The 27,043-nt window shown below is 45.1% G+C and overlaps 1 protein-coding gene across 2 annotated transcripts in view; it reads right to left on the minus strand.

Moving 5' to 3' along the window:
* LOC144755653 (uncharacterized) overlaps positions 1–27,043 on the minus strand; it is a 533,565-nt gene that overhangs the window by 408,914 nt on the left and 97,608 nt on the right. Inside the window, exon 1 of one of the 2 annotated variants that reach the window (XM_078644811.1) lies at positions 25,219–25,402. The exons of the other annotated variant lie outside the window; for it this stretch is intronic. Coding sequence (XP_078500937.1) covers positions 25,219–25,240 — 22 coding nt within the window. The 5' untranslated portion in view covers positions 25,241–25,402. Of the gene's footprint in view, positions 1–25,218; positions 25,403–27,043 lie in introns of those variants that run through there. 2 annotated transcript variants of the gene reach the window in all.

The following is a 27,043-nucleotide window of genomic DNA, read 5'->3' on the forward strand; positions in this document are numbered from 1 at the left end:
ATTCAACTTCAATGTTATATGCAAGCATAATAATCTTCTTATGATGCAAACAATTCACAGTCTTTCATAATTTTCCGACGATACCCAATGCATTTCCGGTCATTAAAGAAGGACCCTTCATCAGGGGTCTGTAAAAAATGAAATGAGACAGGACCTGAATATACGCTCCACTTAATCAAAAATATGTAACATGTAAACATCAACAGATACAATGAATTTTGTACTATGTCATACACATGCATTTGATATGCAAATATCATGAAACAGTTTGTCAAAACGTGCACTATTGTTATGATTCATGACATAGGTAAAACGCATACAAGGTGCCTAACGTATAACACATCGGAAAAGAACACGAAGATTTCCAACGTCACTGTCATTAAACATTAATGTTGAATTGAAACCAAGCACTCGTACGCGCTGTAAGCAAATACTCTCAAGCTCATAATATTACGCAGCAGCGTGAACTTACATAGGACTGGAAAAGCTCAGTCTCAACTCCTCAACGGGCAGCTAGTGCTCGGAAACTGAATTTACGCACTAAATGAAGAACGTAAACACTGAGCTAGTGGAGGTCACCTGACCGGAATATCTACCAATCGCGCTGCAATACGCAAATGACGTATGTGTCATGTGATAGGGGTCTATGGCTTCACTCGAAAAATGGCAACGGATGCGTTGTCAATAAAGTGTTCAAAACAAACAGTACTGTTATGTTCCTAATAAACGTTGGCACCAACTATGTGGACAATAAGTGATCCTAAAATTATACGATGGCATTAGACACATAAACATTGTAAAAGTAAAAGATGTATAAATCAATGTAAAAATTAATGCAGCAAATGATGCGGGGACACAGTGTACGATCTGAGTCAATGTTAAATTCCTGGAGTTACAGAAAACATGAATACTCAATCCGATCATTAAACCCCATTGGAAGGGTAGAGTTCAATTTCTTAATCCAAAAGTACTCAGCTCTTAATCTTTGTTTGACAGGATCCCTGTCGCGATATTTCGGGATTGTCTCCAAAACCATATATCGTAATTGAGAAATTTGGTGTTTTGCTTCATTCCAATGATTAGCAACTGTGGATTTCTTGTTGAAAAGTCTAATATTACTCTTGTGTTCTGTAATACGTGTTTTGACTTTGCGTTCCGTTTGGCCCACATATGCTTTGCCACACGGGCATTTGATCATATATATGCAATTCGAAGTGTCACAAGTACTTGTATGGGGCAGCTCAATTTGATGCCCTTTCGTGGGGTGAGTTAATGTCTTGCCTGTTATAACATTCCCGCAATGAATGCAGTTTTGGCATCTTAACATGCCTCGCCATCTCACATCCCCTTTTTTGGGTGTATTGAGCAGTTCTTTAAGATTACGTGATCTTTGAAACGCAAAAGTAACTCTGTCGTTATACAAACCACTGAGATCAGGTTCAGATTGGATCAAGGACCAGTGTTTGTTGATGATACGTTTTATCCTGCTTGATTCAGTGGAGTATTTCAGTACACAAACAGTTTTTTGATCTTGAATTTTGGTTCTCTCTTTCAACAGTTGTTCTCTAGATTGTTTTGACACTTTTATTAACGATACATCAAGAATATCTTGTGGATAACCGCGCTGGTGGTACTTTTCAGTTTGTTGTCTTATAGAGATATCTAAATCTGCATCATTGGTAGTAATCCTTTTTAGTCTTATGTATTGCGACGTGGGTAAATGTTTTATGAGCGGTTCAGGGTGAAAACTTTGAAACAGTAGGCTTGAATTCCTATCCGTTGGTTTGATATGTACTTTAGTACTGATCTTGTTATTTTGAAGCATTATTTGCACATCCAAAATGATTTTGTATCTTTTGCGATGTTGTGGGTAAATTTTATGCGTTCATTCAGAGTGTTCAATATCATGATGTTGTTTTCTAGTTTTTCCCTTGCATCTTTCCAAATTAGAAAAATGTCATCAATGAACCTTTAAAACATTTTTAGACCGTCGGTCCACATTGAATTCTCCAAAATATGATCAGTCTCGAATTTGCACATGTACATATTGGCGTATGAGGGTGCCCCCCCAAAGCCCATCGATGACCCATTACATTGGTTGTAAAATTTGCCTTGCCACTCAAAATAACTACAATACAATGCGAATTGCATTCGTTCCATGATGAATATCCTTTGGGTGTCTTCCAAATCGCTGTTCAAGAGACTCCATTCCAGGGCTTCCATACCCTCATTATGAGGAATCAACGTATACAACGATGTTACGTCATATAGCCAGTATGTTGTATTGGCTTCCAGTTCAACTGTTTTCAACAGATTCAAAAATGCTGTGGTGTCTTTTATGTATGTTATATTCTTCTGAACGATCGGTTGTAAAAACGTGTCAACGAATTTCCCAATGGGTTCAGAGATGGACCCGCAAGCCGAAACTATGGGTCTGAAGGGAGGATTGATCGGATTTTTGTGCATCTTAGGCAACATGTACAATTGTGGTCTCCTAGGAAATTTCATTTCAAATTTTTTTTTTGTTTTAGCATTGATCCAGTTCATTTCAAATGCATGATCTACAATTTTCTGAAGGGTCAGTTGGTATTCATTTGTCGGATCTGATTTTAAAGGTAAGTAAATATTCTCATCAGAAACATGATCGTTGACACTCTTAATATAAAAATCCGTGTCCATTATGACTAGGGCACCTCCCTTATCGGCTTTCTGAAATGTCAAAGATTTGTCATTGCTCAAGTTTTTAAGTGTGTTCCATTCTTTGGCAGACAAATTATTTTTTTTAGGTTTGATGAATGGTATGTGTTGCACTTCCGATAGTACTGACCTTTCAAACGCTTCAATGGTCTTGTGTGAGAATGGTGCACAAAAGTTGCTTTTGGGTCTGAAGTCTTTATCCCATGTTCTTTCATTCTTCGTATCTTGCGTGTCTTTGAAGAAAAACTTTAACTTAAGTGACCTAAAAAATTTAAATAAAGCTATTTCTGTTTCAGCGAGGTTGGATCAACATGTGGGAACAAATGTGATACCTTTGACAAAACTTTTTTTTGAGATATAGAAAGTGTTTTCGATGTTCATAATCAGGTCACTTTCGATAGTTGACTTCTCGTCCTTTTGGCAATTTCCTCTTCGGTTTCTTTGACCCCTTCTTGTTCGGGTGAAATTGGTGGTGCGTTTGCGGCTGGGCTGATTTCTAAAAAAGACGGTTGTTGAGTGGTATTGTTTGTTGGTAGTTTTGTTGTCTCTTTATTTATCTTGCTCACTGGTCGTCTAGATGAAGCTATTTCCGAATCAGAAACTACGCTTTCTTGCGAAGAAGTATTGGTTTTTTGTGATTGTTGCTGCGGTTGCCATTTCCTTTGGTTATAGATCTCCACCCACGTATAAACTTCTTCAAGTTTATAGTCGAGTGTCTCTACGGTATTTTCGTACTTTTCGTTCATTCACTTCTTTGGCATAACGTTCTAATTTTGTGTTGACCTCTTCCAAAGTTTGGGGGGGGCCCTCATACGCCAATATGTACATGTGCAAATTCGAGACTGATCATATTTTGGAGAATTCAATGTGGACTGAAGGTCTAAAAATTTGATATTGAACAATCTGAATGAACGCATAAAATTTACCCACAACATCGCAAAAGATACAATATCATTTTGGATGTGCAAATAATGCTTCAAAATAACAAGATCAGTACTAAAGTACATATCAAACCAACGGATAGGAATTCAAGCCTGCTGTTTCAAAGTTTTCACCCTGAACCGCTCAAAAACATTTACCCACGTCGCAATACATAAGACTAAAAAGGATTACTACCAATGATGCAGATTTAGATATCTCTATAAGACAACAAACTGAAAAGTACCGCCAACGCGGTTATCCACAAGATATTCTTGATGCATCGTTAATAAAAGTGTCAAAACAATCTAGAGAACAACTGTTGAAAGAGAGAACCAAAATTCAAGATCAAAAAACTGTTTGTGTACTGAAATACTCCACTGAATCAAGCAGGATAAAACGTATCATCAACAAACACTGGTCCTTGATCCAATCTGAACCTGATCTCAGTGGTTTGTATAACGACAGAGTTACTTTTGCGTTTCAAAGATCACGTAATCTTAAAGAACTGCTCAATACACCCAAAAAGGAGGATGTGAGATGGCGAGGCATGTTAAGATGCCAAAACTGCATTCATTGCGGGAATGTTATAACAGGCAAGACATTAACTCACCCCACGAAAGGGCATCAAATTGAGCTGCACCATACAAGTACTTGTGACACTTCGAATTGCATATATATGATCAAATGCCCGTGTGGCAAAGTATATGTGGGCCAAAGGGAACGCAAAGTCAAAACACGTATTACAGAACACAAGAGTAATATAAGACTTTTCAACAAGAAATCCACAGTTGCTAATCATTGAAATGAACACAATTTTTCTCAATTACGATATATGGTTTTGGAAACAATCCCGCAATACCGCAATAGGGATCCTGTCAAACAAAGATTAAGAGCGGAATGCTTTTGGATTAAGAAATTTAACTCTACCCTTCCAATGGGGTTAAATGATCGGATTGAGTATTCATGTTTTCTGTAACTCCAGGAATTTAACATTGACTCAGATCGTACACTGTGTCCCCGCATCATTTGCTGCATTAATTATACACATTGATTTATACATCTTTTACTTTTACAATGTTTATGTGTCTAATGCCATCGTATAATTTTAGGATCACTTATTGTCCACATAGTTGGTGCCACCGTTTATTAGAACATAACAATACTGTTCGTTTTGAACACTTTATTGACAACGCATCCGTTACCATTTTTCGAGTGAAGCCATAAACCCCTATCACATGACACATACGTCATTTGCGTATTGCAGCGCGATTGGTAGATATTCCGGTCAGGTGACCACCACTAGCTCAGTGTTTACGTTCTTCATTTGGCGCGTAAATTCAGTTTCCGAGCACTAGCTGCCCGTTGAGGAGTTGAGACTGAGCTTTTCCAGTCCTATGTAAGTTCACGCTGCTGCGTAATATTATGAGCTTGAGAGTATTTGCTTACAGCGCGTTCGAGTGATTGGTTTCAATTCAACATTCATGTTTAATGGCAGTGACGTTGGAAATCTTCGTGTTCTTTTCCGATGTGTTATACGTTAGGCACCTTGTATGCGTTTTACCTATGTCATGAATCATAACAATAGTGCACGTTTTGACAAACTGTTTCATGATATTTGCACATCAAATGCATGTGTATGACATAGTACATTATTCATTGTATCTGTTGATGTTTACATGTTACATATTTTTGATTAAGTGGAGCGTATATTCAGGTCCTGTCTCATTTCATTTTTTACAGACCCCTGATGAAGGGTCCTTCTTTAATGACCCGAAATGCATTGGGTATCGTTGGAAAATTATGAAAGACTGTGAATTGTTTGCATCATAAGAAGATTATTATGCTTGCATATAACATTGAAGTTGAATGACAATATGAAACTTATAATTCAAATGGAATTTATATGAAGAATTGAATAAATCCAAATTTCGATAAGAAACCAGAGAGTTTCATGGGTTACTGTTCGCACATTTCTGTGGATAGGTGACCCTCTCCACATCACTATTAGATTTCTAAAGGCACGGAGGGACGACGTGCGACAAATGAAGCGCCAACTCAAACAGCATTTATCTTAAGCCATAGAATTTGAATCAAATAGAGTGCACGGGGATAATATTATTTTCTTGTTTCGATCTATTCAGCCAGCATTTCAATGCCACCTCTAAAAGTTATCAAGAGTACCATGGGAGGCAGATGCCGTAACAAAGAGGCAATAAATACATTCACAACATTGGTATTTCTAAGGGTAGGCCTTGAAATAACTTTCACCCACAGCTTACCTCTAGCTCTACCCAAAATTGTGGTATAAGATGTGGCATTACAGCCATAGCTGCAACTTTGGGACTGGTCAACTAGGTTTGAGTGTTGGCGTTGACTCGAAATCCTGTGGTCTGGGCAAATCAGTTAATCCCCCAGAGCCTTATAAAATGAATGTGACCTTGCAAATATAACAGTTGCTAAAGTAAAGCACTCCAATGAGCAAGGGATGAGGTTATGCTATATAAAACTGCAAGAAAAAGACCCTCGTGCTCACTGTGACCAGAGTACCTGTAACCTTAAAAGGACGCCAGCATTAGTCTATAATGTGAATACGTATAATAAGATTATACCACAGGTTACTGTATATAGGACATTGTGTACACTTTACACAGGGTTGTGAATCAGGACTCTGCCTACACTTTTGAGCATAATTATTTATCAAAAAGTGCTGGCACTTTGGGGCAAAGGGATGTTAATTTGATTTTACCAGAGCCTCTTTGCAGCACGGCAATACTTAACAGGCTACTACATAACCATAACACCACGTTTCCTCCTTTGTCGGAATTCCTCACTATTACATCCTCATTTTTTTGCAATTTGTTAATCAGATGGTAATATTGCCTGTTTCTACTGGAGATTTTCTTTTTGGAGTTACACGTTTTGTAATTGAGCTTTTTTATTTCTTCTGTTACATGCTCATTAAAAATGTCAATACCGTCTCTTATTAGTATAGGAGTGAATTTCGATTTTTTCTTGAATGGAGTAGTTTTAATTTCTGCGTCGGTGTATGCCCGAGATTGACTAAAACAACTAGGGGACAAGGGATCATCTTCCACACAGGCATTTTCATTGTGTAAGTTTGTCAAAGTAGTTAATAAAGCTTGTTCTGAGTCAGAGACAGAATGGGATGTCAAAGTTTCTTGTGTACTTGAAACAGTTGTATCCATAGGTTTGTTGGACGTTTTGAAAGCGTGAAATTTGCGCAGTTTTAATTTTCTAACAAATTTGTATATATCCATGCGTGTGTTAGGATAATCAAAATTTGATTCATTGCAAAAAGATAGTCCCAATGCTAGTATTTGAATTTCCGATTTAGTTAATACCGCTTCAGACAGATTAATGACAGTCTTTCATTTGTTTCACAGTCTGTTACCGGCGATTCCACCAACCTCTCCCGCGTTTCTTGTTGTTGCCTCGCGGGGTTGAGTCGTTTTTGGGCTTTACGCCTTTGTCGTCGCTTGTAGTTTCTCCTCTGCCGGACGGATTTTGTTGTAATCTCGGCCGAAGTGTTGCCCTTCGTTCCTTTACTAAAAAAATCTATGTCTTCAGCGGGAGAAGGGACAACGCGGGGCATAGTGGATGTGGTTCTGTTGGCGTCCCCCTCAACTTCACTTTCAATATCTGAGCTGGCATCAGAGTATGAGGAGTCGGCCAGCTGCCTATTGTTCGAAGCATCCGCCGTTGATTTATTTGTCCCCGCAAACTTGGAAGACTTTATGGCATCGTATTTTCGCGCAAAGGTGAAAATGCGTCCTCAATCATAATCCACACGATCCCGGTGAAACTTGAACACCTTTCGCTCTTTGATTTTTTCTTCTTCTTTGCGCAAACGGGTCATCATTTCTATTTTCATTTTTGCAATCTCTTCCACTGAGCCCAAAGGTGTTATCTCGTCTGTTAGTACTTCAATACACTTATGTAGCTCAATCCTGTCTATTTCAGTATATTTTACCAATATTTCAACGAGACGTCTCGAAGAATCCAAATTGCTTTGGGCCCATTCCTTCATCATGTCAGGGTTCGGCTGCTCATAACTTGGTGCTGTCAAGTTTCTTAACACTCTGGGGATTCTCCCCACATCCAGGTAACGCTGCAGAGACTTGTTTTCCCACCACTTAGCCTGTTCCCCGCGCATCAATTTCTCCAGTGCCTTCATTTTACTTTTTAGATCTTCATTAGTTTTTACTGCTTGTGCCCCCGATGGCAATGATTGTTTGCTTGCTGGGGCCACATAGTCGAAAAGTTCCTAAGCTGCCGCTTCTCGGTCTTTTAGCGTGTCAGACGACATCTTAAATTACTTATATATATATATAAATATATATATATATATATATATATATATATATATATATATATATATGGACCAGGAAATAAGGTACAGTGTGTATAGAGTCCACAAACCCCAGAGGTATAACAGAGGTTAAAGCCAGGTGTGACCTTACTCTCTAAAGTGGTAGCTTGGTCGAGCAGTAAGGCAGAACCAGAGGACAGTGTAAAGCATTTGTTGTACACACTCAGTCAGCAAAGGGTTTCACACACTCAAAGACTGAACTCCAGGTCAATTGTTTTTATATCAAAGATATAGTTGTTTTATTTTTAGAACCAATAGGTATCAAAATATACTGTTCTCAATATGAGAGGCCTCAGATGAGTACTTTGCAGAAAGGCAATAAACTTTGTAAACACAATAGGTACAGGTGTTGCAGTAGGCAACACAATTCCACACACAATAATTTAGAATTGAGCTCAATGGGTTTTTCTATATAAACACAGTTGAATACTTTGTAGATTACTTTGGAAGTTCCAGGACTGGATCCTAGATTCAGTCCTGGGGTCTAAGCTGAAAACAATTGAGTAAAAACGTTTTAGTTATTTCAGTGATTTCTCAGGAATATAAAGCTATTTTTAAAGTTCACACTTAGAAACTTTTCAACAGAAATCTGGCAATGTTAGCCAATGGGAGAAAATTCAGGTTGCAGGTAAAGTACGATCTCGTTACTTTTGTAATCCAGTACTGGGCTCCTAGGTCCAGCACTGGGGTCTCAACTTAAAACAGGTAAGCAATTACGTTTCAGTATTTCGTAGGATTTTAAAGAATATTTCAAGTTTTCAAAAGTAGGCACTTAGAAGAAATTTCATAGAAAAGCAGACAATGGATTCCTATGGAGAAAATATAGGTTACTAGTAAACCCGGTGAGGATTACTTTTGCGGTTCAGTATTGGGCTACAAGGTACAGTACTGGCTTCTCTCCTGATCACAGGTGAGTACTTCGGAAGTCGGAATTCAGTTGATTTCATATGAATATTTTAAGTTTCCAAAGCTTCACACTTAGAAGATTTTTCGAGTCAAACCAGTCAATGTTATCCAATGGCAGGTAAGTGAGTTACCGGTTTCCAGGTGAGCACTCGACTGGTGAAGTTAAGGTTCTGGGCATAGACTCAGGGGTCCCACAGGGTCAGGTAGGTACAGTTGGTTCACCCTGAGCGGCTCAGCGGCGGCCCGGTGCAGAGGTAGATAGGCCCAATGTTATCCAATGAGGAGCAGTGGGCCTCCAGTTGGTGGCTGCTGGCTAGCAGGCCACGCAGCTGTGTGAGCTGGGCTCCGGGTCACTTGCTTGGGGCAAATGGGGAAGTACGACAGGGCAAAGGTGGCACGGCCAGTGGCACTCGGGCAGCTGGGTGCAGGGTGCTTTTGAGCCGGCGGGTGCTCAATGGTATTCAATAGGAAAGATAACAAATGAACAAAGGCTGCAGGCTCGGGGACGGAGACTCTTCAGGAGCGACCACCACTTCGAGAGGCAAGTTGGGATCTTGGCGCACAGGTAGGTACCCCAAAGGAAGGCACAGGGGGCTGTAGGGCGCCTGGTGCAGGGGTGTCTTTTGGTGTCGGGAAAGCTTACTCTCAGCTGGTCGCGGTTGGAGGGGCCTCTGGTTCTGAGTCTGCAGGCGCCGTCTGGTTCGTCGAGGAGGGTCTTTGGGCACTGGACTTCGGGTCCCAGTCGCCGGGGAGATGTCCTCGTGGTCTTGGATCACTCGGACATGGGCTGGGCTCGGCGGGTGCAGAGTGGGCTGGTCCGGAGCTTTCTGGCTGGCACCAGGGGTGTTGTTGCAGCTGAGCCTCTGCTGATGGGAGTCCCAGTTTTTAAGAGGGTCAAGGCAGGCAGGTCCTCTGGGTGTCTCAAGGTTGCTGTCCGCAGGAGTCGCCGGGATTAGGCAGGAGCAGGTTCCAGGATCGACAGGCCGGTAGGGCTGGGGCCAGTCAGTTGTTGTCGTCCTGTTAGCAGCTGCACGGAGGGTCTTCTTCTTCTTGATCTTTTTTCTTCTTTTCGTATCGGGATCTGAGGAAGGATGGTTCAGGGTCCCCCTAAATACTAAATGTTGGGGCGTTACAGGTAGGGCAAGGGCAGGGACCAATAGGTCCCTGTCCTGGGGTGGGTACACCCCTTAGCCTGCTCCTCTCCTGTGGGAGGGGGCAGGAGCCTAGCTGTGATTGGGCAGGGCTCCCCATCTTCAAGATGGCCGGAGCCCGGGGTCGTGCTTCACCTCGCCTCTCCCACCTGAGGGGTGGGGTTGGCACAGGCTGGCACACCCCCTTCCTGACGTAGGGTTTCCCGCCAGAGTGGGGGTTAGAACCGGTGGGGGCCAATTGCTGAGTACAGCAAATGGTCTGGAGAAACTCACAGAGGCGGCATGCCTTTCAAGCTTCCCCCTGCCCATCCTGGGGGAGGAGACCTAGCACCGCACCCAGGATGTGCATTGTTGCAGGCCCAGGAGAGCGGGGGGCTCTCCACCCAGGGGTCCAGCAACACATCTGCTGTGTGGTAGCCTCTGCAGCCACTAAGCCCAGGCGTGGATTGTAGGTTAGGTTTTCAGGGGGCATCTCTAAGATGCCCTCTGGTGCATTTTACATTAAATTCCACACTAGCATCAGTGCGGGTTTAATGTACTGAGAAGTTTGGTACCAAACTTGTCAGTCTTCAGTGTAGCCATTATGGTGCTGTGGAGTTCGTAATGACAACCTCCCAGCACCATTTACTCTTAATGGCATCACTGCACTTACAGTACCCAGGAATGGCCCTGGGTACTGTGGGGGCACAGGGCTCATTCACCTGTGCCCACACCTCTGGCATAGGGCACCCAGCTAGAGGGGTGACTGAAGTATGCTAGGGTAGTGGGTTCTGTGGGCATGGCACACAGGGATGTGTACCATGTCGACTCTTTGTTTAGTTCTGTACTTAGACACTCAGCATGCAAAGGCAGTGTGTGGGTGTCAGGGTACAGAGCCTCTGAGGGTGGCACAATAAGTGCTGCAGCCCTCAGGTGTCTTCTCTGGTCACCATGCCCTGGGTACCTAGTGTACCATTTACTAGGGGCTGACAGGTGGCCAGAGATGCCAATTGGGTCTTAGTTTCAACACAGTTTTAGGGAAGGAACACAGGCCCTGAGTACCTGGTTGGCAGGAGCCCAGGGCACACTTAGTCAAAGCACATCATCAGTTCAGAAAAAAGTGGGGGCATACCAATGCAAGAACATGGCACTTTCTCACATCTATGCCCCCATGTGTGCGCTTAAGCACTCTAGGCCTCATTTGGCATGGGGCAGTCAAAATAAGTTTTTTCCTTTGCTCGCCGAGTGTGACTACCCTCTTGTACATATCCCTGTCAGCACCTAGTGACATCTCTGCAGAGCTATGCCTGTGCCCTTTATAAATCAAGCACCGCGACTGTCCACATACACCGCATAGCTCTACAATCCCTATCGGTATTGTTGTATCCTCCTTTATTTTGTATTTTAGAATGTTTAATTATGTGCGTACATGACCCAAGGGCATCGGAGCGCTATACAGTACTCAGAAGGTGACAACCATTACAAATGAGGTTTAATGAGAACGTATCGGGTGACAACAGTTTCAAGTTACATAAGGTATCTTAACCAAAGCTACTGAATTCGGAGCTGCGGAACCTGGTTCCAACCTCGATGTCTGTTCAGCATCTTGTGATTGTGGGCAAATCCAGTGAATACCAAAAATGAATGTGTCCTTGTGTAACATAACTGGTACTCATGTAAAGTGTTTCATAAGGGTGTGCAGTGGGTTGCTCTGTGGGCAAATATGTCTGGAAGATGTATACACGCTGTGAAGATGTAGTTCAGGGTCACGTCTGAGATGGAAGTATGTACCTTGAAGAATCCCTACCCAGACTGTGAAACCGCCTGCAGCCTGGTCATGCCCTTCCACAAATCTGGAAAGGTAAATAAAGCCCTTGACAGAGGACACGGGGACCTAGAAACTTAAGCAGAACAGGCAGACTAAGTAAGGGAGTGACCGAGCCCTAGAAGGTTTGAGGGCAGGACTGGGCAGCATGGAGAACTAAAACATGCGCAGATGTCGGGATGAGTGAGGAATTACAATAAGTCAAATATGGCGAGCCGCCGTTATCAAAGTGAAAAGGCGCATGGTGTACTGCACATAAAAACAAGAAGTGGATGTCATTGTTGAAGCAGGCGTCCTGCGAGTGCTGTGTGCGGCAGGATGTAAAATAAGTGAAAGGCATTGGCAAAGTGAAAGCGCACGTGGCATGCTACAAATAAAAATAAAAATCATCCACTATTGTTGAAGCCGGCGTCTCGCGAGTGCTGTGTGGGGCAGAATGTAAAATGAGCAGAAGGCATTGGCAAAGTGAAAGCGCACATGGCGTGCTACAAATAAAAACAAGAAGCAGCCGCCATTGTTGAAGCCGGCACCCCAAGTGCTGTGTGGGGCAGGATGTAAAATAAGCAGAAAGCATTGTCAAAGTGAAAGCGCAATTCACGACGAACAGTACATGGTTCTATAGCTAAGATTCAGAAACGTACCTCAAACACAGTAAACAAAGTGCTGAACGGCATGTGTCTTCCTTGTGTGAAGTCACAGCGCTGCAGAGACGCTGTGCGCATGCACATCTCCTGGCTGGGCAGGCACGGCAAACAGGAGACAGGGAGGGAACATACATGCCTCCCTTGCACTGAAAAGCGAGCATTTCCGACGCGCGCCAATCAAAAGCATGGGTGCAGCTTCCACCCCGCTTCCGAAGCAAAACCAATGACAATAGATCTTGCAAGCGAGCACTGCATGCGCTGCGTCGCTAGGCGAAACCTAAAAACTAAGTTTGGAAGTCCTTTAACCCCTTGCATGCTCATGACAGCCCCCGGCCGTCATGCTTCACGGTGGGCGTGTGCTTACGACGGTCGGGGGCCCTCCGAATCCCGCCCACTATGTAACTGACCCACACAGCGCGAAAATTCGCCGCACTTGCAAGGGGTTAAGGACATACATCATGACCTGATGCAAGCATATAAATACTTTAAGGGCAAGTTCTTAATGTGCATGGGAAGATGCAACTTAAAATGCAGTTTAGGTATTGGGAACTGTAGGCTTATGTGCAGCTGTGACAGTGAGCTGAAATGCACTCTCCAATGTCTCACTTTCATGAGAACAGGGCCCCCTGTCCCTAAGGCAATGTACTGGTAATCTGTGGCTGGGAGGCCCAAGGCAGGAGGGTCTCAACCGCTCCAAATTCACAAAAACTCACATCCACCTCCACTCCCTCAGGTTAGCAAAATAAGCTAAAGAGTTGCTGGAGGCCTGTGCTGTGCTCTAATTCGGCGACCAGCGTCCATTCATTGAGCATGTAGTAGGAGGTGGATCTGTCTAACTTTTAAGTTAATATCTATTTTTTGACTGTTTGTTAGTCAAAATTGTTATTCCTGTGTTGTTTGTAAAAGGTGCTTATGACCATCCAAGACTGTATTTTATTATGTTAAGCACATTTGTATAGTGCTTTACCTCAGTTTGCATGCATTAGTGGTGCTTTCTGAATCTGGCACCTAATTAAATAAAATCTCTGGTAAGAACAGAGAAACTCAGGCTGATAGAATACCACTGGAAGCAACTGGAGTGCAAATAGAAAACAAGTCAACACACCACATCTTCAAATCGATCTACCATCAACAGCAGCAAGGAAATATTTTCCATCATCAAAGATTTCAGTGCGCCTCCTGCTGCCTCTAGCAACATCGCCCCCTCACAAGATCTTAGAAACAAACTCTCTGAATTCTTCTGAAACAAAATTCCCTCCATATACAGCAACCTTGACTCTCAAAAGAACCCCATCAGTCACAACCCGACTTCCCATCACAGCCAAACAACAAACCCTGATGTTATGGCCAGACATCACCATTAACGAAATTGATGCAACCATGAGTTCCAAGACCAAGGGGGCCCCATCTGGCCCTTGCATCCACTACGCCTTCACCAAAGGACACTTAAAGAGCGTGGATGCAGGACAACTGTTTCTCAAAACCTTCAGTGACTCAGCCACTTTCCTTGACACCTAGAAAATTGCTACCATATGCCCATGCTGAAGAAACCATCTGTTGAACCAGCCACACTTTCCAACTACATACCCATCTCCCTCCTACAATACCAGGCAAAGGTGTTAGAGAAAATAATCAACCGGAGTCTCACCAACCACCTCAGCATCCACCAGCTTCTCAACACCACACAGTCCAGATTCAGGCCTACCACAGTACAGAAACAGCACTCTTCACAGCCACAGACATCTCCGTCATCCTTGACAGAGGGGACGCTGCAGCCCTTATTCTCTTGGACCTCTCTACAGCATTTAACATCTTCTCACACCCCATCCTCATCAAGCTCCTGCATGAGATTGGCATTCAAGGACCCACTCTCTGTTGGATCTGAGATGATCAATAATCGAGAAGGTTACCCCAGGCCACAACACCACTGGTAGGATCCTTGAGAAGGAACAAAGGTGGGTTTACAGATTATCGACAAATACAGTAGGGCAGACCGATGCAATTAAGGGGCACCAACTAAACCTATAAATTAACCTGTATCACCACTTTTGAAACACACATACTGGCTATAGCGACATGTGCCTACAGCTCCGGCAGTAAGACCAACCAAATTGGATGACCTGATGATAACCACCACCACTGCCTTAAAAGCCAGTCTAACTGTCCCGACTCACTTAACAATATAGACGTTAAAGATTTATAACAAAAACAAGATGGTAGCCAATTTACCACTTCCAGGTGTCATCTAATAAATCTTAGGTTCATATGATGGTCTGGTCTTCATTTTTTATTGAAACCCAGTGCTTGAAGTATCGTAATATGCGCAATCACAGCAGGCAAATTAGGCCGAAAAATATACAACCTGCTTCGATCTGGTCCTATAATGAGGTAATAAACAACATCTCTGTGATAGACATACATCTCGAAACTCCATATCCGAGACTGCTCCATCGGTGCGGTTCAAACTCCATAATGCGGAGTAAGCCGTCATCAGGTAAGTCCAGTTGTTTGCCCGAGTCTTAACACAAGACGTCCCTCTCTGTGAACATGACTGGAAGTAGACAGGCACGGGCCGAGCCACAGGGTATATAATGAACGCACAAACAGAGCAAATCACCAGCCAGGAAGAGCGGGCAGACAACTAGGTTTGCCATGGGCCGGGACCCTTGAGGTTGTAAATACTACCTACCGATTAACCACCACCTCAAGTAGCTGTGTAAATGAACTCTGCCGTAACTGATACTAACTTTCATTACACCCTCTGAATTTATTCTGAGTATTTTCTTGTACTTGACTCGTACTCTAGAGTCTGACTACAGGGCACACCCCTACCGCCCCTTGATAAGTATAGTACACTTAAATCTAGGGTAAGTGAATCCTTATATGTATACAAGTGCTCGCGATTATGTTTTTACGGTTGCCTGATGTAATGGTACATGTCACAGCCATATGGCCTCACCGTTTATTACTCCGTTTCTTTGTCTATTCAGTGGGTGTGTCTAATTAGACAACACGTAATTCTCGCTTATTCATGGCATTGAATTGGCGCCCGCTTTTATGATTAAATATGTTAATTGAACAGCACTGAAGTTCCTTTCTTTAGCCTCACATGTTTCAGACCTTCCTTGGTCAAAGGAAGAAATACAGCTTTGCACAAACACTCCTGCAGGACATCCTATTAGCATGTTGATTAGCATGTTGATTAGCAGTATTGCCCTCTGGTGGGCCTCCCAAGTGAGCTTTTAAACTTTACAAAGCATGCTAGAATTCTTAGTGCTAGCAGTTTTTTTATTTCCTTTAGTAGGTGTGCACTGCCATATAAAACCATTTCCTTAATTCATAGCCCTCCAGTGGGCAATTCAATGTCATTTGCCAATTATCATGCTAAAAGGAGGTGCTGCAGGAGTGTTTGTGCAAAGCTGTATTTCTGCCTGTGACCAAGGACCAGGGAAGTTCTGAAACGCGGTAGGCTAAAGAAAAGAACCTCAGTGCCAAATGTCGTTTTTTAGCTTCACTTCACATTACTTGCCTGGGAGTGCGTCTTCAAACTAGTGGACAACTTAAATATATATATTCACTGAAAAAACCATAGGCTTCAGGGAAGTTATATTTAGTTGGACATTTCACTCGTCCAAAACCAGAGAAATTTGGCTGTTATAGTTAGTAGAGCTAACTGTAACTTGCGCCCTCGCAATGCACTGCTGATGATGTCACATATTACATCACTCATGATATGCTCAGTGACATTACTAGGAGGATGATGTCCACTTGTGTCCTGATGTGCTCAGGACACAAGAGGACCTCATCGCCTCACGAGAGGCCAAGAGGCCCATTTGCCGAGTGGTGTAAAAATGTCGTGGCCTCGGACCACTTCTCTACAATCCAGCACTGTGGCTTCCTGGAGGTACCTGGTGGGATAGTTGCCCCCCAGGGAACCTCAGTATTCAAGGGGAATTAATTCCCCAACTTACAACGTGGCAGGAGGCGCGTTTGCAGAGTAGTGCAGGGAGAGGGCGGGGCCTCCGGCAAGATGCCAGCTTTTAAAAATATATATATTTTGAAGGGGGGCTGAGTGGCCCCCCTTCTTTTAGCATTTTTGGGGCTCTGGGGACCCCATCCCCCAGGGCCTGACCCCTTTTTCTTTGAAAAATAAAAAACAGGAAGGGGTCGGTGCAGCCCCCCTGCCGAGGCCAATGTAGGCCCCTGGGACCCTATCCCTCGGGGCATGGCCAGACTTTTTTTTTAAAATCAATACATTTGGAGGTGACCGTGTGGCCCCCCTCCTCAGGCCAATTATGGCCCTGGGGACCACATCGCTCGGGGTCGTCCTTCTGCTTTTATATTATAGGGAAGGGGAGCTGCATGGCCCCCTTCCCATGGCCATTATTGGCCCTGGGGACCGCATCCCCTGGGGCTTGCCCATTATTTATTTTATTGTAATTTTGAGGAGGGGGCGCGCGGCACCCCTCCCCAGGCTAATTTCAGCCCTGGGAACCCCATCCCCCGAGGCCCGGGCATTCATTTTTTTATTATAAAAAGGAGGAAGGCTGCGTCGCACCCCTCCCAGGCCAATTCTGGACCCAGGGCTCCCATCCCCCGGGGCCTGGCCTCACTGTTAGGGACCATGGGGGGGAGCCCCAATGCTTTCACAGTCCCGCAATCTTCCCGCCTCCTGCGGGAGCTGGCACTACTTTTGCACAAGGGTAGCTGCTGACATGCAGCTTCCCTTGTGCAAAAGCAATCTGCTTTGGTTTTTGGACACGAGAGCAGGTTTCCTGCTCTTGCGTCCAAAAACCAAAGCAGTGTTTTCTATGACAGTGGCAGGAGCACATAGCAAACAGCAACATTACAGGAGCCGGCCCTGGGAGGTGGCAGTCCCCAGGGCCAACAAGGGCTCCAGGATGGGGGCCCCTCTCAAGTATTTAAAGCCCCAGGGAGGTAGTGGTCTCCGGAGCCCGGGGTCCGTAACAGACCCCTGCATTTGAATAAACAGTGCCCCAGGGAGGTGGTGGTCCCCGGGGCTGTGTGGGGGGGCTCCAGCCCCACCACACACAATATTTATTTTAGCCCCGGGAGATGGCGATCCCCGGGGCTTGGGGAGCCAGTGAGGCCCCACTGGTATTTAAATGAAGCCCAGGGGAGGTGGCGTCCCCAGGCTGGGCGGGCCCACGGGGCCACCTCCCTGGGGCTTTATTATAATAAAGCCCCAGGGAGGTGGCGATCCCTTGGGCTGACGGGGGGGGGGGAGGGAGGCTCGTGCTCCCGCGCACAAATTATAAAGTCCCGGGGAGGTGGCTGTCCCCAGAATTTAGGATTGCCCCCGGGACCTGGCCCACCCGCTTTAAAAAAACAAAGAGCGGGAGACCGCGCTTCGTTTTTTTTCATTTTCAACAGGGTACACGCTCCCTGCACATCATAGCCGAAAATGTAAAAAATTACCTTTTTTTTGGGTCTGGGGTCCATGTGGGACCCTATGAGCAGGCCTGGAGGGTCAGGGTGTTCCTACCCTGCCCCTTATTTTGTTTTTTTATGTTTCTGTTACCTTTTTCCCCTCTCCCTCGGTCTGAAGCACAAGATGGCTACCAACACTTCCAGGTTTGAAGTGTTGGCAGCCAATCTGAGGCAAGCTCATGCTCGGGAGGGCTCAGCCAATCAGATCTCACAATTCTCAAATATCGATATCTGTAAATCTTTAAATATCTCAAAAACTATTGAACGGAATTACAGCATTTTAACAAAAGCGTACTTTCTGGACCAAGTGTGGTGGAATATAGGTAAACCCCTCGATCCTTAACCCCTTGCCTGCGCCGGACGGCCCCCGGCCATCCGACGTCACAGTGGGCGTGTGCATTGGACGTCCGGGAGCCGTCTGATCTGCGCACACATCAGATTTTCCCGCACCGCAGGGAAATTCCAGCCGAGGTCAAGGGGTTAATCATGCGGATTTACAAGGCGGATACTATTTAGATAAGGAATCTTTTTGTTGGCCTAAGGACTCTGAGCATCAAATCACTGCTAATTAGAGCTAAACATATGTCAATAAGGCATACACCAATTACACATATTTTAATTTACTTGTAAGTCCCTTGTAAGGTGGTATGCCATATACCCAGGGCCTGTAAATTAAATGCTAATAGTTGGCCTGAAGCACTGATTGTGCCACCCACAGGAATAGCCTTTCAAACCTGTCTCAGTCCTGCCACTGCAGTGCCTGTGTGTGCCATTTACTGCCACTCCGACTTGGCATTTAAAACTACTTGCCAAGCCTTCAATTCTAATTTTATTATGTATAAGTCAATCCTAAGATAGGCCCTGAGTAGATCTAAGGACAGGCTGCTACGTAAGTTAAAAGGTAGATCAAATACTTTTATGGTTTACATGTCCTGGTAGTGAAAAACAGCCAATTTCATTTTTCACTACTGTGCGGACTACTCCTCTCATAGGTTAGCATTGGTAATTTCTAAATACACTTTTAAACTGTAATTTCTGATCAAAGAGGAGCAGCTTGTTGATGATTCATATGTCTGGAATGGTATTGATAAATACTACTTACTGGCAAAGTTGGATTTAAGATTACTATTTTAGAAATCCCACTTTTATAAAGTGGATATTTCTCTGCACTTACTTCTCAGTGTGCCTGATAGCCTGTCTCCAATACACAACTCGGGTGGGTGACAGCAACACTTTGCGCATTCCCTCTACACAGCCACAATACAGGTAGGATAGGTGTGTCTAAGTACCAATCTACATACATCTGCATTCTGATGTCCGTGCCTGCGAAGGATGGAAGGGAGGGGCTAGCAATTCACGTGAATAGGTAGTGTCCTGTCCACACACAAAAGGCTGATTTTGCCCCTTTAAATAGCCTGGCAGACAGGACTGGCCGTGAAAGGGGGTCTGTGAACTTAAGAGAGCTGCTTTGAAGCCACCCCTCACATCAAAGGCACTTTTGGGTACTCACTAAAATAAGACACTTCTGGATCTTGAACTGAACCTCTGTCAGAAGGACTTCTGTACTGCTTACAAGACTCATCTTTGAACTGCAGACTTGGAATGTCTGTTTCTTTTCTCTTGTGGTATCCTGCTACCAGCTGCTCTCTGACTCTTCAGAAGAAGAGCTGGATTCTGGGATTGTTGGCTTGCCTACTGTTGCTTCAGACTCAGGGAATTCAAAGTCTCTACCCCTGCTCCTGTGCCTGGCACACTGGAAGTGGCGCAGATACTTGCAACACAGATTTCAATGCATCTCATGTCTCTGTGTATAACAGAACCAGTGCATCGAACTGGTTGTGGGAGCAAATTTGGAGAATCGCAGCGGAACCAGTGCTTTGCCTCCAGAGATCGCGCATTGGACAGAGTATCACAGCCGCTGCTCCTTGGTGAGAACAACGCATCACTTTGGCTGCACGGCAGAAGCCGGTGCAGCTCTCAATGCTTCTTGACTCCAGCAACCGTCTTCGGAACAGACGCATCACCTTCACCGCCCGGAGAAGATTGACGGGTCTCGCTGTTTGCGAACAGGAAGGTATTTTGTTCACTGTGTCCTGCGTGGGTCCTGTAGCCGGGTGGCACTCCGCCACAGTCAGCTCAAACTTTGACTTTTCCCCGGCCAAGCATGAGCTCAAGTAAAGTTTTCAGCACTACTTGCTTCTAGGCTCTTAGCTGCCTTTATTCGTTTAAAATTCAATATCTCAACTTCTATACAATAGATTTTTGCTGTTTTGGTCTTGTTTTGCCTATAACATAATAAACTATTTTTATAAACCTGTATGGGGTCTTTTTGTGATGTATTCATTATGCTACTGTGTGTCTGTGTGTGGCACAAATAATTTACACTTTGCCTCTTTAGATAAGCACAACTGCTCGGTGCCAAGCTTCCAGAGGGTGAGCACAGGTTACCCTTTGGTGTGTTCGTAGCTTATTCTGACTAGAATTGTGTCTTCTGTTGGACAGGGTGCATACCTTTGCCAATCAGAAACCCAATTTCTAACAACGCTCATTTCGAACTCCTTACACACACATTCAAGGCACTACACAACTTAGGCCCCACCTACCTGAAAAGTTGCATCTCCTTCCACCAAGCACCCAGATACATGTGCTACGCAGGACTTCTACTCGCACTCATCTCGTGCATACACAGAAGCAGTTCAGGAGGGTGGGAGTTCTCTTACACCGCTCCTAAAGCATGGAACAGCTTCCCACTTCACATCAGAGCCCCTCTTCTCGTCTTGAATAATGCAAATAGCTGAAGGCTTGGCATTTCAATAAACCAACCTCCCAAAGGCAGGGGCACACACACGTGTTCAGCACCAGGATACCTTTGCAAGTGATTGTGCTCTTTACAAATACACATTAACAAAATGACTAAGGATTACCATGGTTTTGCACGTCCATTTTTAGGTCAAGATGAGATGGCGCTTGCGCGGTCAGGAAGATCTGTTGTATGTACTTTGTGGGATCTGGAGATCAGCCCCAAGACTTGTCTGCTTCCACTTTTGCTTAGGGACTTTTTTTGTGAACAACTGCATCTATTTCACTGTCTTGATAGTAAACGACCAGTAGAGGTCAGTAAAATACCAGAATTGCTTTCTGCTTAGGGACTTTTTCTTTATTTTTGTGGCAGCTGCCTATATTTAACTTTCTTGATATAAAACGACCAGTAGAGGTCAGCAAAATACCAGAAAGACTTTAGGATTCCCTAGATTCCAGGCCATTGAAACTTGTCTTCCACGAGCATCCGCAGACAATAATATTTTGTTAAAATCTTGTATTTTCAGTGACCTGACCCCCGAAGGCCCTGATTTTATATTAAAAACCGAGCTTTGGACAATACCATTTCCCGCTGACAGGAGGCAGTATTTCTCTCCACTTGTTCCCATACCTGGCGGGATCCACAGTTTGATGCTTACTTTCCCTCCATGTTAAAGAACAATAGATGTTTCAGCACCCAGGCTAACGGGTTGCATAGCTAAACATATATTAGGTCCCAAAGGCAAGACCGATTGCATTGTAAATGCTTGTTTTGGTGGCCATCGCCCGGCACTTAGAAATGTAAATTCATGGTGGACAGGCGCGGTGCGTCCATTGGGGCGTAGGGGCGAAGCCCCACTAAGCCCCATGGACCCACCACTCGTCACTGGAAGCCAAACACAATTATTTTAAAAAATCGCGCTATCTGCCGGCCGGGAGACACCCGACCTTCCCGGAGTGCGCAAGGGGGGGGGGGGAGGATCGGGCTGCTGCAGCTGCGCAAGTGTATTTTTGGGCACAAACATGCCCGCGCATGCGCAGATCGTTTTCTTGTGAATTCCCCCTTAGAGAGAGGACCAGGGGGCGGGCCGCAGCCCCCGGGGTTAGACAGGGCGACTGGGCGAGGAGTCATGGTGCCCCCCCAGCCAATCCTGGCGCAGGATTGGCTGGTCACTACATAGCCCGGTTACATAACCCCTGACGGATAGCACGGCCGACTTTGGTGCTGGGAAACCAGGTTCGAGCCTCTTATCGAACCATAAAAATGTATACATGACTTACTTTGTATTAAATAAATAGATATTTTAAAAAACAAATAAAAATGATGTTCCGACTAAGGTGTGAAATTGGTGTCGAATAAATACATGTTTTTAAAAACAATTAATATTAATCATGTATCATTGGTGCTGGAGTACAAGGTTCGAGACTGGTATTAAACACTGACAAGCTGTGTGCAAGTTATATGGTCATAAAAATACATGAATGATGGATGCAGGATGGGTGGATGCATGAATGGATGCAGGATGAATGATGGGTGGATGAATGGATGGGTGGATGCATGAATGAATGATGGATGCAGGATGGGTGGATGGGTAGATGAATGAATGATGGATGCAGGATGGATGCAGGGTGGATGGATGGGTGCATGAATGAATGATGGATGCAGGATGGGTGGATGGATGGATGGATGATGGATGAATGATGGGTGGATGAATGGATGGGTGGATGCATGAATGAATGATGGATGCAGGATGGGTGGATGAATGAATGATGGATGCAGGATGGATGGGTGGATGGATGGATGGATGGGTGGGTGGATGCATGAATGGATGCAGGAATGGATGCAGGAATGGATGATGGATGGGTGGATGGATGGGTGGGTGGGTGGGTGGATGGATGGATGCATGAATGAATGATGGATGGATGCTGGATGGGTGGATGGATGGATGGATGGGTGGATGAATGAATGATGGATGCAGGATGGATGGGTGGATGGATGGATGGATGGGTGCATGAATGAATGGGTGCATGAATGAATGATGGATGCAGGATGGGTGCAGGGTGGATGGATTGGTGCATGAATGAATGATGGATGCAGGGTGGATGGATGGGTGGATGCATGAATGGATGCAGGAATGGATGCAGGAATGGATGATGGATGGGTGGGTGGATGGATGGATGCATGAATGAATGATGGATGGATGCTGGATGGGTGGATGGGTGGATGAATGAATGATGGATGCAGGATGGATGGGTGGATGGATGGATGGGTGCATGAATGAATGATGGATGCAGGATGGATGGATGGGTGGACACATGAATGGATGCAGGAATGGATGCAGGATGGATGATGGATGGGTGGATGGATGGGTGGATGGATGGATGCATGAATGAATGATGGATGGATGGATGCAGGATGGATGGGTGGATGCATGAATGAATGATGGATGCAGGATGGATGGGTGGATGCATGAATGAATGATGGATGCAGGATGGATGGATGGGTGAATGCATGAATGAATAATGGATGCTGGATGGATGGGTAGATGCATGAATGAATGATGGATGCAGGATGGATGCAGAATTGGTGGATGGGTGGGTGGGTGGGTGGATGGATGGGTGGATGCATGAATGATGTATGGATGGATGCAAGGTGGTTCGGGCTCGCTCGCTGCGGTGCAATATGCAAATTAGTTTACGCCTCACCACTTTCAAATGTCACCAGCCGCCCCTGATGGTGGATATATGGTGGATTTGCTGGAGGCTTTGTGGTGCTTAAAATGCAGAATAATAAAAAACAAATTAAATATCTCAAAATTAATGGTGAGTATCTTTGAAAATTCATTTGTTGAAACCGAAGTCTGAAGAAGCTGCTTACTACCGTTGCTTCTAAAAGTGCAACACAAGATTTTTGGGGAATATTGCTAAACTCATTTTTACTTTCAAGATTAACACTTACCAGTACAGCACCACTCTAACTTCCCCAATACTGCAACAAGTATGTTACATCCTTTGCCCCACAGGAAGAGCAACTTGGCTCCGCTAACTTGCATTCCAATGCTACTCCAGCCCCTCTGTGGAAGGTGTACAAGACATATCATCCACAAGATTGACGGTGACTTTTCAAAAGTGTGGCCAGTGCTGCACACAGGGATACATATCTTGTAGCAAAGCAGTGAGGCTGTAAGAGCCACATAAAAGGTACCCCCACCCTCAAGGCTTAGGTGAACCTCTCCTGGATTCACTGTAAGCCGCACTTGCCAGGACGTCAGCTGTGCTCCTCTAGCCGTCCTGCAGGTGCTTAACCCCGTCCCCGCGGGGCTAATTTCCCCGCGGTGCTGGGGGAGGGGGGCCGCGCGCGGCACAGCGGCGCTCGTGACGAGCTCGGGTCATCACGCAGCACGGTGGCGCTGTGCTCATGATGAGCTGAGCTTGTCATGACCATGCCCGTTTAATGGAACGCCCAACACAGCAGGGGAATTATCCACGCGTGGGCGTTCCGCGGCGGTCATGACAAGCTCAGCTCATCCTGAGCACAGCGCCACTGTGCCGAGCGCCCAAGGGGTTAACACACATGTCCTATATCACAGGGTTCCCATCCCTCCCCTGGGCCTCACTGCCATTATCTGGCACTGGGTGGTGCAGGAGAGAGGGTAAACATACTTTGGAACCACATAGTTGCAAGCGTATACCAATAACTAGTATTAAAACTTGTAAAAGTCGTAGCAGGGGTGACAGGGGTTTTGTAACCATTGCTCAGGAGACATGCCATGACCCCCTTTTAGCCCACATTCATTGCATTCTGATTAGTATCAATGTAGGTTTGGGATAAATAAATGACAGTATGGCACTTATTTGTTTACAAATAAAGCACTAACAGGCTTCCCTTGCCAGCCAGCACCACGTTCAAGCACGACTGCGTCATCTGCAAATACACCATGACCGTCTCTCAGCTTAGTTGGATGAAAAGCTCACCATCGTGGTTGGCGCTCCGCACACCCACAACGGCAACCTGGACACCTTCTGTAGTTATATCCAAGTGCAAGGGGGTGTATGGAAGTATGTTTATGTTAGCATGTCACCTGCCGACAAACGAGAGCATTCAGTCTATGTGTGCGGTGACATCGTGTTGACGTGCGGATGTGTGTGGAGATTTCCGGGTTTGGATTATGGTTGGGTCTGACTTTATAGGGGAGGGCACGCACTTTCAGAGCTGGCCTGGAACGCTAAACAGCCGTCTTTCAGCATGGTGTTTAGAGCGCTTTTAGCTAACAGGCTACTTTCGAACCCAAGAAATTCACTCAGTTGGCAAGAACATGGGTCCAGTGCAAAGGCCAAGTTAATATTTACTAAAACGTGTACAGTACGACCGGTTAATCCACCCGACTGTGAAAGCGGGCTGTGGGGTCGTGCACCCCGCAGAGTTCGGTGCTTGACCGTATCCCGGATTCCTACCTTCAGGATTGTACTGTGCCATGGTCGCTTTGAACGCGTCCCCCTCCGCTCGCAGCAGCTGGCTCTTCTGCCCAGCTCGAACTACGCCCTCCCCTCCCTGTGGGAAATCCGGCTTTACAAGAAACGAAAGTGAAAGTGTTGTTGCAACCAGAGCAGCTGCACCCGCCCTAGAGGAATGAATGACGTTCTCAAGTTACCTCGAGGTTATAGCATTTCTAGTAAATAAGTTCCTGATTAGTTTCACTTGCTTCCTAAGACGCAGGGATAACATTTTCCACACGGCTTTCCAGAACCCTTGTAATTGCACACTTGTAATTTTCTCCTCATGTAACATTACTGTTCCTATTGTGAAGTGCAAGTCCACGCTATATAAAAACGCATAAATAAATAAAGAGCGTGTTTACCTCTCTACTTGGACTTCTGCCCGGCTAAGAAAAGGCTGTTTTTCATGAGGATATCATACTTCGTGAATAGAGGCATTTAGCCGGGCTCTGTAAAAAGTGAATTTCATCTGCTAATTAGAAGGCCGCTGACTTAACAGGAGAGATGATGTACTATATGGCTGGTGACTAGGCAGACAGCAGACAAAGACGATGCTTAACCCACTCGTTGCATATTCGGTGGTTAAGGGTGCCTTGCACTGCCGTTTGTGAGCTGAATGGGAAGTCTTTACACTGCTTAAGCACCCTGAAGCGCTTCAAGGTGAGTCGTAAGGCTGTGCCTTTTGAACTTTTCCAATCATTCCCCCTTTGGAGTGTCCAATACTGGGATATGCTGATATTCCTATGCTTAGATTAGAAAAAACACAGAAAGTTAGGAAGCATATTTTTTCTTATTCAGGTTATACATCAAATGTCTTATGAAAAAGGTAAAAAATAAACTAAATTGCTAGTAGTCCGCTGTGTGACGACGGCTTGCCCATGAAACCTCTCCAGAAACTGCCTCTGACGTTCAGAATCCTAGCACCTGTGATTGGGTAAATGGAACCAAGTCAAACAAGTACCGTTAGGGTGTCTGTGGGCCTCTTTCTTTCTTTCTTTCATAATTAATGCAGTGGAACAAAATTACAAAGGTGCTCCCACCTCAGTGTGTTAATCTCCTGGACTGAGGAAATGTTCAGGTCTGTGAAAGGAGTGAGCAGTTGCCAAGGTGAAAGACATAAGTAAACAGTATTAAAGAGAAAATAGGTGAAAGGAATGTGAACAATTGAAAAGAAAATTGAAAGAGCGCAAGGAAGAATGGCGAGAGGAGAGCAATCCAGATACAGCGGGGAACTGGTCAGATCACGTCTGAAGGAGAGAGGTGGCACGATATAGGAGCAAAAGCAGGAATTGAGAGCTGGTGTTGGACATGGCCCTTCTTAAGGGATTAACCTAAAAGTTGATTTTTCTTTCAGGTTTTTTCTAACTCTCTTTTTTGGCCTTTGGACTCTGGGTTCTTTCCCACTGGACTGCAGTCTGAAAGTGCACGCACCCTTCTTACACATGCTAGGAAGGGGTGCCTACTTGATGGGTTTAGGTATGGTACCTGTGAGTGCCCTGTAAGAAGGTACCCCACATACTCAGGACGTGTACTGCACTGGCTAGAAGTGGAATGCAGCACAGATGGTGCCACCCACCAGAATAGCCTGTCAAGCAGGTATCGTGCTCAAGTTGGCCTTTCTCACTCCGTAGAGAACTCTGAGCGACCCTTTCACTATCACCACAACGCTCCCAAGGTAAGTCCAAAGGGAGCAGCTCGTGGTGAGTGAGGGGTGGGTAACTGCATGTGCATCTACTCTTTCCAGGTAAGGAAAAACCCCGATGTGGGTTTTCCATTCCTAGAG

This window comes from Lissotriton helveticus, chromosome 5_1, assembly GCF_964261635.1.
Source record: "Lissotriton helveticus chromosome 5_1, aLisHel1.1, whole genome shotgun sequence".
Classification (NCBI taxonomy): domain Eukaryota; kingdom Metazoa; phylum Chordata; class Amphibia; order Caudata; family Salamandridae; genus Lissotriton; species Lissotriton helveticus.